Here is a 10259-nt window from a genome sequence, read left to right as displayed (position 1 = left end):
GACTGGATAGGTCCCGATATAAACTTAAAATTTGAAATAATTCAGAGGATATGGACCTGAAACGGAAATAAATCTGCTGTTATTCCATCGGAATAACAGAACCTTTAGTTGATATATCAACCATTGATTTTTGTTGAGATCGTGCGTACAAAAATTGAACGGTTATGATCGGAATAACAATTCCATGTTATTCTCAAGGAATAACAGCATATTTATTTCCTGGATGAAACACAAAATTATCTAAGAACAAAGGTGAATCTCGTAAATTTGTCGAAACACATCTATCAACCCAGAAAAAGGGAAAAAGAGAGGGGTTAAAGTAAAACTAGAATGAACTGGAGCTCGCTGCCATGGCCGTTCAAGAAAAGAGGAAACGGTAGCGATTCCACGGCGGATAGAAGCTCTCCAAGCAACGTCTCTCCCAAGAAAAACGAAAAAGAAGAAGTTGAGGATGAAGAATTGGGAATCACTGATTCCCTTCTCGATTTCGTCAAGACCTTTACGATCGACACATTCAAATCTTCTCACCTCGGTCAAGGTACTCTATTCTGCTAAATTGAAATTGGGCTTCTGTTCTAGTTAATTTTTTTTTTTTTATTGATTTGTTGTGGTAATTTAGTAGGTGATCGGACGGCTGAGAGCGATCAAACTGGAGGTAAAAATGTAAGGATGTATCTAACCCAGTGGCAGGAGCAGCATGCTGTGCGTATTTTGTCCAAAACTAAGGTAATATTTACAAATACTTGGATTTGGATGTGTAGTTTCTCGAGCTGGTTTATTTCATGAGGGTTCAAATGGCTTCATTGTTAGAACTACAATAACTCAAAATTTAGAGGGAATTTAATGTATACACCTCAAAAACTCCCCCCTCTAAACTTTCAAAACTCACAATTTACCCATTTTATTGTCTTTTATATTAAAATTCATTTTAAATTTATAAAATACCCATTTTACCCTTATTAAAAACATAAAAATTTGTAGTTCGTTTAAGAAAAATGTCAGTCTTATAATTGACAGCTTTTGAGTGCGAAATGGGTATTTTATAAAGGGTAAAGGTACAATGGGTATCCGATTTTCGAGAGCAGAATGGATATTTAATAAAGGGTAAAGGTATAATGGGTAGCAGTCAAATGTGATCGATATTATTTTCTCTATGCACATGTAATAGATCATGACATTTCAATTTTGTTTTGATTAATATCAACGCTTGCAAATATACACCCATGTGGATAAACTCTGGATGTTGATTTTTCACCTTATTGATTGATTCGTATAAAATCAAAATAAAAAAGTGATAATTTTTATGTACACGTATTATTTCATATAGATCACATCTAACCGTTTTATTTGACATATAAATTTTAGAATTTTGTATATTAGAAAATAAAAAATTGGAGGCATTTTAACTGTGATGATTGTAGAAATAGTAAGGCCGCCTTTGTTAAATTTGATAGACGTTTTCTCTTATTTCATGAAGGAAATTGCAAAGCTAAGATATGATCTCTGTCCCCGGCATATGAAGGACAAGCAATTCTGGACTATTTACTTTTATCTAGTTAAAAGTTATATTGCTCCGTAAGTGCTACGTTATGTTATTCTTTTAAAGATAAACAATCAGAATACAAATGATCGTGGAAATTGTGGATCAAAGTCCAGTTAAATCGTGAAACTTCTCACTGTCGAAATTTAAGCCTTGAACTAGAGGAGGGTTCCAATGCCTCATTTTTTTCATACCTCATCATACCTCATATTTTATATTTTCGTTTTCAAAGTCCAAATTGTCGATCCGAATTGTTCAACAAAATATTTATACTAAAATATGCATGGAGATGAAATTTTATATTTTTTGGAATTTTTTTGCTATTTTTTAAGATGGGTACAAAATCACTGTTTTTGAACCGTTCAAAAAATAGTGATTTTCTACCCATCTTAAAAAATAGCAAAAAAATTCCAAAAAATATAAAATTTCATCCCTAACCATATTTTAGTATGGATATCATGTTGAACGGTTTGGATCGACAATTTAGACTTTGAATATGAAGAAAATGAAGATATAAAATATGAGGTATGATGAGGTATAAAAAAAATGAGGCGTTGGAACCACCCTCCTTGAACTATTGCTTTGTTTTTTTCAAAGAAAAGAGGAAGCAGTTCAATTGAGCCCTTTGTTAAGTTAAATCTCACAGTATTTTGAATACTTCATCTGAATTTCCATTATTTGACGTGTAGAATTGTCTAGTTGGTGAAAAAGCAAACGTTCAGGGGCCTACTTGAACAAAAATGTTGACGGGCTTGGTTGCACTTTGACATGGTTACCAGGAAAATATCAATTTTTTTCAATTATTACTTAGAACTATTTGAGTGTCTGTTTGTTGAAATTTCCATCTTGATCTATAAATACCAATCCTATTTCCATATACTCAAATAAAACCAGTACAGTAGATATACTCACAAATAAATAGATATACTATCTTATTTTTTGAACAAATTTTATATGAAGAGTTTTTTTTTTTTTATTTTGTGAAGAGTTTTTTATAGTTAATGATATCTCTTAATAATTTTGTTTCCTCTTTTAAGTTAAGATAAAATATAATATTGATCGTTTGTTTCTTAGATATGAGATTCGTGCAATACAAAAAGCAAAACTCAAAATGATGGAGACAGGTGGTGAGATTTCTGAAAAGAAGACTGTAATTGAGGTAGAGATGATGGAATCAAATAATGTTACCATCTCAACTGGTGATCTGGATGATGAAATCAATACAGCCTGATTTTAGTTCTACCATTGATGCCACTGACTACCAGGTAAAAAAATCACTGACAGAGAGTCAGATGCGATATTAGATTCTTCTTCTTGATTTTAAACCTTGCAAGAAAGCAATACAGTGGTAGGCAGCATTGGTGTAGTTTGCTATTGTATTATTAGTATCATCTGGTACTGCAATACAATGGTCTAAGACATAACTATGATTTTATCTTGTCATGTTCCCCTTAAATGATCTTTATTTTTTGGTGTTTTAGAATTTTCAGATTGTTAAGGGTTGAACTGCAAAAGTTACAAAGAAAAGCGTAGATTATCTTTTGCTATCTTTATGGATTTTTCCTCTCCTCTGTTATTTTAATATAATTGCTTTGGCCCTTCTAGAGATTTGTTTACTAATTTCTTCTCTTTAATGCTCTAGTTTTGGTTATTTTTCAATTAGTTTGTTCAGTGAGTAGCGTAATATAATTTCCAATAATGAATAATATATTAATTAATACATGACAATTTCCCTGTTTTGAGAATCTATTATCAACAAAATAATTTACATGCTTCTGCTCTCAATGCCTTACAATTTTTATAGGGCTGATGAATGCTGAAGAACTAGCCTGAGAGCAACTGGTACTGGCGTTTGACATAGGATAGTGATGGATGCTCAAATGGATACCTTTTTGATGTTCTGTTGCCATTCTCTTGATGAGAAATTTGTAAAATGAGCAACGAAAGAAAAACTCGATTGATTATTAGAATGGTTAACTTTAATTTGTTTCTTATTTTTTTTAGATTATATTCCTGACATGGTTAGTATATTTTCCTTCAAATTTAAATAGTTATTGTAGGCTATATAATCAATCATCTTCTGGAAGCATTAGTACTTGATTGTTCTTAGTATTTGATGTGATAAATTTTATAGATTGCTAATACAAACTTCTGCTTAAGCTCCTCTGAGAAGAAATGTTTTCCGGAGTTTTGCAATTTATAAATATAGGCCTTCTAAGTTTTGAAACAAAATTACAATTTAGTTCACGGAGTTTCTATCAGCAAATATCAGAAATTCAAAATGCTTTGTAGCAGCAAAATATAACGCTGGTAGGTTTTGTAAATCAGTACCACAGCAAAAGAAAAGTGATGTGGTTGACTTGATAAAGGAAAATTGAAATTAGAAAAACCGTTAGAAGTTCTTATAATAATCAGCTTTAGGTTAAAATTGGCAAGTGTGTTTTTAAAAAAAAAATTGACTAATTGATTCAGTTGTAACAGTAGAAAGAGGCTTGTCTGTATCATTTCATTAATCACCAACTCACATAAGGCCCAAGAAAAAGAAAACAAGGTCCAGCAGCAATCAAAAGAGGAGTAAATACAAAGGCCTTACTTAAAAACAGAAATTCAAAAATTATACTATTTAATTCCTCTCATTACACTGACAGCTTCTGTCAGCTTATCAAAACAAGTTCCTCCCTTTCTGTATTGTAAAAAATGCAATCATGCTTTGAATCAATTCATTAATAGAACAAAAGAGAAGAAATTCAATCCCAGCACATGAACCAAAAAAAATAACCAAGACAATAAAGCATAACAAACAACATATCCATGTTAATCAACTAAATAAACAAAACAAAAAATCCATGATAACCAAGACATCCTCCTGTCAATGAAAAAACTAACTTTTTTTTCACACATCCAACAAAACAAAATATCCATGTTAATCAACCAAACAAACAAGACTGATCATCTAATGTACCAACTAATTACATGCCAGCTAAACTTACAAACAAGCATGTAGACGGAAACTTGTTCATATATGAAATGTTTCTCAGTATGAGCTGTTCTTACCAACTAAACTTATGGTTAGATCAATCTGGAATCAGAATGAGCTGTTCTTACCACTTAAATTTGATATGATAGTGCAAACTAGATTATAAGATTTTATTTACATTTTCTATAGCAAATTATTGGTTATCGTACAGGTTTTCATCTACATGACAAGATACCAAATTTATACTGAATGAGAAGCAAACATCTATCAAAACCAAACAGCTAATGAGAAGCACCTTGATGTCCAATTGTATTAGCAAAGATAATCTTCAGATTATGTATATCCTCTAGAACACTCATATAGTTTGCAATTCCATGTTTCAAGTCAGCTTCTAATACTGCATGAAGAAGAAAAATGAAATAGACAAATTAGTTCATCATATTCTCTTAAGCATGCAATAGCCTTGTTTTGTGAAGGGCGGAAATTATTTTTGGCATATACTGGTACAGTATAGTATAGTGATCTGGGCCATTTGATATTTGATCGGACAACCCAATGAAAAATACTTGCAAACGGGTATCTGGCTGGAAAGGAAACAATTTCTTCAGGAAACAGAAGTCATTAATTTACCAGAACAAGATCTGTAAATTTCTTCAAGGATCTCTGCCATATAATCTGTTGTAGAATTCTGATAGGTGTTAATCTTTTGTTCCAGATTCAACATTTCTTTCTGTAGTGCTTTTTTTTCCTCTACTACTGAAGCTATCTCTTTGCTACTTTCAATCACAGTGGCTTGAAATTGAGCACACTCATTAGTGAAATTATCCCTATAAGATGTTCAATAGTCAAGACTCAGGCACATAGAAACAAATTCATTATTTCATTGGCACAAAAAAAACACATACATCTTTTCTGAGAATCTTCTTTTAATTTCACCAAGATTCAATTTTTGTGATTTCACCTTGGTCTGCAGTGCTTCGAGTGATGTTGTCCCTGTACCTGTTTACAATTAGCAAATTTCCAGTTTAGTCACTGCACCTTTTTATATTTGTACAATTCCATGAGATAGAATTGATTTACCAGATACTTGGATCCATCCACTCAGTTCAAACTCTGAAATCAACACCGATTTTTGTAACTCGCATTCCTTTGTAAGGTACTCCTTTTCGATTTCAGAATTCTTAACAATTTCTGATTCTATTTCCCTTGTTTTCTGGATATTCTGCTGAATCTCTTCATTAACCTATATAATCACATATAATAGGGTATGCAATTAGAAAAAAAAAAAAAGGTTAAAGTTCAGCTCATTAACCTACATCTCACATATAATGTACTCTTCGTTAAGAAAGAGCAATAGTACGAAATCTAATGAACACTTGTGAATGTTTTGCATGTGAACACTTATGATGAAAGTATGAAAGAAACATTTCATAATGTTTTCTCTTTAAGCAACATCAATAGTACCCAAATACCTGACTGAGTAGAATGAGATCTGAGTCGTCAGTTTAATCTGGCACGAATCTCCCTATAAGCTTCACCAGAGAGGATACGGACTCACCTGATCGAGCATGTCTTTGAGAGAAGAAATCTGGTGAAGTATCGCCGCTGAATCCTCCATTGGCGTCCCCATTTGCTGTCGTCGAATCCCGGGCAAGTTTTCCCGCCAGTAAATTGCGAAGAGAACGGAGGAGAAAAGCGGGAAGCTGGAAGTATACTGGATCGTCTCCAGTTTTATAAGAACAGGAGATGACTATTGTTTATGAAAAACAGCTCAATGGAGATGCAGATGCTCTTACAGTAGTGGGCATGGGTCATGGGTAGGGGTGATTAATGAGCGAGTTAGGGTATGCTCATGCTCGCTCATTAAGTAAATGAGCGAGTTTAAATGAGCGGATAAATGAGCGAGTTGTAAATGAGCGAGTTTTTAACGAGCGAGTTATGAGCGGCTCACGAGTTATGACTTATGACTCATAACAAAATTATATAGTGTGTCCACGCATAACAAAATTTGTTAAAAGTCATCGTAATAAAATCCAACAAATTGTTATAATTCATTTAAATGAGTGAGTTGTTATGACTATTACTTGTTTTGGGCTTTTGGCGGAGGTTTTGGTTCTGCCGATTTACAAAAAAAATGAATATGAAATTATGAATATTAGTATATTACACAGGATTAAATGTTACATTGTACTCATTATATTACACATAATTAAATATGAAACTATGCTCACTATCTATCAATTTTAATGAGGCGAGGTTGATGTTATACAGAATTACATAGGATTAAATGTGGCGGATTAAATGTGGCAGGGATTAGGTGTGGCAAATTCTTAATGAGCGAGTTGGGTCATGCTCATGCTCGCTCATTAAATAAATGAGCGAGTTGTTAATGAGCGAGTTTAAATGAGCGGATAAATGAGCGAGTTTAGATGAGCTTTTAATGAGCGAGTTATGAGCGGCTCACGAGTTATGAGCGATTTACTCACCCCTAGTCATGGGCTTTCTAGTAAATCGGGTTTAGATTCAGACCGGATCCACGAAGACAACCTACCCGCATCGCCTGACAGATTAAACAAATAAAATCGCTATAATAATATGTGATATTACATAGTGGCCGATAGACTCATATATTAATTTTTAAAATCTAAATACTCGATCATTTTTAATATAAACTTCATATAAAAACATACTTAAATATCAAATTTTACTTTTTTTAAATTTTCATACTATTTATTTATCTAGATAGGTAGAAAATCATTTGATTTAGAAATTATAGACCATTAAAAGTAGTAATTGTCTATCTATGAAAAATATCTAAAAATATAAAATTTGATGTGCAAATACATTTTATATGGAGATTATGTTTAACCGTTGAGATGAGTGACACAGGATGATTTGCGATATGCATATTACCATAGCCTCACTCACAAATAAAATATAAAATTTAGTCAAACGCCTAAATTTATGAATAGCTTGCAAACGAGTTTCCTTGTTTCCCTAATAAAAGTGACAATATTATTGAAGTTAATGGATGCTTAGCTATTTCTAGGGTTTAAAAAAAAAATTATATGTGTTTTGTATAGTTCAGTTCCCTAATTATATATTGTGATTTAGATTAATTTTGTTGTTTTAAATTTTTTTTATATAGTTCAGTTCCTTATAAATAAATACTAAATATGTGTTTTGTATCTTAATAATTAGAATTCAAGTCGTGAAAACTTAAATTCAAATTGCAACTACACATTATGCTTGCATTTATGGCAATGTAAATTACCAGGTATTCACTTTCTCAAAAATATTCTTTGTTTTCCTGAGATTTGTACGTATACTCAGATAACACAAAATGCAAGAAAATACGAGGACAAAGCAAGAATTACTGAATTATATTACCATCTATAACAATAAACTAACCAACTAACTCTTAGAGAACAGATCTAGATACAATAGACAGAAACAAAAACAAAAAAAAGGCTAATTCGTCATTTGAAGTCAATTCTATTTTGAGTTATGCTCATTGATTTTTCTTGATAAGCATATCACATTCTAGCTTTGCTCTTAATTCTGACTACTATATTAACTATTTTATTTATAATATAGTAGAGATATTAAAAAAAATACAAAATCAAGAAAAGATAATCAAAGAAAAACAGAAACTTAAATGAATTATCTTCTAGATTTTTGTCTAATTTGTGGGAAACCCAAATTGCAAATCTCAATTGGATCAGGGCCATTCCATCTGTCTGCTTTCCTCTTCAACCCCTCAACTTCCTGCAAGCACTCCTCAATCTTCATTTCTTTAACTCTGTGCCTCACATTTGCCGCCGCAATGCCGGCATCTTTATCGAAAATCTTTTCCGAACCTTCTTGCCACGGATAGCTCGAATCACATAGCTCTAGACTACCGTTTCTCCACTCTGTCCAGCTAAACGTCTTATCCAACTTAGGACCCAATTGTTCCATGCACTCGCCTTTGCATTTTGGAATGCACGGTCGGCAATAGACCCCGTTCAGTGGGCCGGGGCTACTAATGGATGCAACCAGGAGACCCCACCTGTCTGGTGGGTACAAAAACTGACGATATGATAAGATGCAGAATGGGAATCTGAGTTCTGCTTCGGTAATATTAAATAACCTTAGCTGTGCATGGAACGCAGATTCTGAGTTGAGCTCATGAAAACCAGCTGAGGCTAAGCGGGGCAGAAGAGAGAGTCTCGACAGAGCCACTTCTGACGAGGACCTATTGCCGATTCCTAGGCGGTCGTTCAGGCCAAAAAACCGGGATCCCTCGGGCACAACATACGAACCCCGCTTGAAGGTTTTCTGATCCAGTGGACCCATCCAGTACCCGTCTAGCCTGGTTCGTACAATCCAGTCATATTTAAAGCTGCCTTGGGATTCTTGCACACCGATCATGTCGAGGCATCCTTCTACCAGGTCAAAGTGCAAGTTGATCTATCATGTCTACATGACCAGACTAGAAAATTTAGATATAGAAGTTAAAACATAAAAAGCATAATATGTGAAAATACATAATGTAACAAACCTGAATCCCATTAGGCGAGGAACCAGCAGAAAGCAACGCCCTTTGCTCCTCGGTCTCATTAAACACCACTGGCCTCCTTATCCTCACCTCTGTGACACGTGGAGCCGATCGAAGCAATGACAACTTTAAGGTATCCTTGTCCAAGTTGCTGTGTACAAATAGATCCGCATCTGGAAAAGCATTCAACACATGCTTCAATATGCTGGGTCCAGTTAAATCGAACCTCCTAGCGCCTCCCACCAGACATATTGCCACGCGAGGGGTGCTAGATTGCACAGAAGGAATAATCCGGAAATAGCTCGCTGCATCTTGTTTGTAATACAAAGAAGCTAGAAGGATGAAAAGTGAAGTGCACAACAAAATCAGACTACACAAAAGCTCAATGCCGCGCCCTTGCAGGAGCGTGATGTTCTTGCTATCATGCGTGGCCGGAGGGAGAGGAGGTGCCACTTCTAGGGGTCCTTCTAATGGCTGAATTCGTTGCCTATCTTGAAATTGTTTCCCCATCGTGTTTGCTTGTTGTTTCTATTTTTTTTTTTCTCTCTTCCTTATCCATACTCTCTACAACACTAATTATAAATAGACCGGGATGAATATCATACATTTCTTATTTAAACATAGAAAGGATCCATACTCTGTCCCATGTACCAATCATTAATGGGTAGCGCTATATTGAGGGCAATTTTTGTTATTTTGAGAGCCAAGACAATTATTTTTTCTAAATATCTATATTACCATTTCACTCTTTTGTATCTAATTAATGAAAGAAGATAATAAAGGAATGTATTTAATTAATGAAAGAAACTAATAAAGGAAAGTAATTCCTTCCTAACAAAATCCCACGCCTCGAATTCTTCTTGTATCTAATTACAAATGTATTTCCAATATTCCTCTTATTTGCATTTGAATATAATACACAAATAACATCTCGATTGCTAGATTATACACGATATACAATTTGTTAACTCAAATGCAAGAGTCGTTTTTATTTTTTGTTCTTTCAACCACATTTATTAACTGTTGAAAATATTTACATGATCGAGTTATTTTAACTGAATTTACCATGCCACATTTATTCTAGAAAAAAAAGTTCATCACTAGCCTATGAATTTCTACTAAAATGAAAAAAAGAATCTTCATCACTGCATGAAAATTGAAAAGTCTAATTATGAGTATACTAAGAGATAAGGTGGAAAAAA

The 10259-nt window shown here is 33.6% G+C and overlaps 3 protein-coding genes across 4 annotated transcripts; 1 reads left to right on the top strand and 2 right to left on the bottom strand.

Annotated features, from left to right (window-relative positions):
* The first annotated feature begins 224 nt into the window (after positions 1-224).
* On the top strand, positions 225-3638 carry LOC144564761 (BSD domain-containing protein). 2 transcript variants are annotated; one of them, XM_078314364.1, is made up of 5 exons: positions 225-538; positions 620-726; positions 1478-1575; positions 2615-2805; positions 3345-3638. In XM_078314364.1, the coding sequence occupies exons 1-4, from the start codon at positions 331-333 to the stop codon at positions 2769-2771; spliced, it is 570 nt and encodes a 189-aa protein (XP_078170490.1). In that variant the 5' UTR covers positions 225-330; the 3' UTR covers positions 2772-2805; positions 3345-3638. The 2 variants fall into 2 exon arrangements, with proteins under 2 accessions (XP_078170490.1, XP_078170491.1); XM_078314365.1 differs by having other exon boundaries at positions 290-538; positions 623-726.
* Positions 3639-4306: 668 nt separating this feature from the next.
* Positions 4307-6301, bottom strand: LOC144564252 (uncharacterized). Its single transcript, XM_078313835.1, has 5 exons — positions 6076-6301; positions 5598-5760; positions 5423-5516; positions 5148-5344; positions 4307-4914 (listed from the first exon to the last, which is right to left on the bottom strand). The coding sequence occupies exons 1-5, from the start codon at positions 6145-6147 to the stop codon at positions 4799-4801; spliced, it is 642 nt and encodes a 213-aa protein (XP_078169961.1). The 5' UTR covers positions 6148-6301; the 3' UTR covers positions 4307-4798.
* Positions 6302-8180: 1879 nt separating this feature from the next.
* On the bottom strand, positions 8181-9567 carry LOC144563855 (uncharacterized). The gene is made up of 2 exons (XM_078313323.1): positions 9061-9567; positions 8181-8969 (listed from the first exon to the last, which is right to left on the bottom strand). Exons 1-2 carry the CDS (start codon positions 9565-9567, stop codon positions 8181-8183), a joined length of 1296 nt encoding a protein of 431 aa, XP_078169449.1.
* Positions 9568-10259: the final 692 nt, after the last annotated feature.

This window comes from Carex rostrata, chromosome 13, assembly GCF_964058835.1.
Source record: "Carex rostrata chromosome 13, lpCarRost1.2, whole genome shotgun sequence".
NCBI classification, from domain to species: Eukaryota; Viridiplantae; Streptophyta; class Magnoliopsida; order Poales; family Cyperaceae; genus Carex; species Carex rostrata.
This window is presented reverse-complemented; position numbering and strand designations above follow the sequence as displayed.

Excerpts from the sequence above, each read along its gene's own strand:
- LOC144564252 (XM_078313835.1), bottom strand. The coding sequence starts at position 6,147 with ATGGGGACGCCAATGGAGGATTCAGCGGCGATACTTCACCAGATTTCT. Across the intron at positions 5,761-6,075 it reads TCAAAGACATGCTCGATCAG|GTTAATGAAGAGATTCAGCA; the intron begins GTGAGTCCGTAT and ends GTGATTATATAG. Across the intron at positions 5,345-5,422 it reads AGAAGATTCTCAGAAAAGAT|GGATAATTTCACTAATGAGT; the intron begins GTATGTGTTTTT and ends AACATCTTATAG.
- LOC144563855 (XM_078313323.1), bottom strand. The coding sequence starts at position 9,567 with ATGGGGAAACAATTTCAAGATAGGCAACGAATTCAGCCATTAGAAGGA. Across the intron at positions 8,970-9,060 it reads CCTCGCCTAATGGGATTCAG|ATCAACTTGCACTTTGACCT; the intron begins GTTTGTTACATT and ends TAGACATGATAG.
- LOC144564761 (XM_078314364.1), top strand. The coding sequence starts at position 331 with ATGAACTGGAGCTCGCTGCCATGGCCGTTCAAGAAAAGAGGAAACGGT. Across the intron at positions 539-619 it reads ATCTTCTCACCTCGGTCAAG|TAGGTGATCGGACGGCTGAG; the intron begins GTACTCTATTCT and ends GTGGTAATTTAG. Across the intron at positions 727-1,477 it reads GTATTTTGTCCAAAACTAAG|GAAATTGCAAAGCTAAGATA; the intron begins GTAATATTTACA and ends TATTTCATGAAG.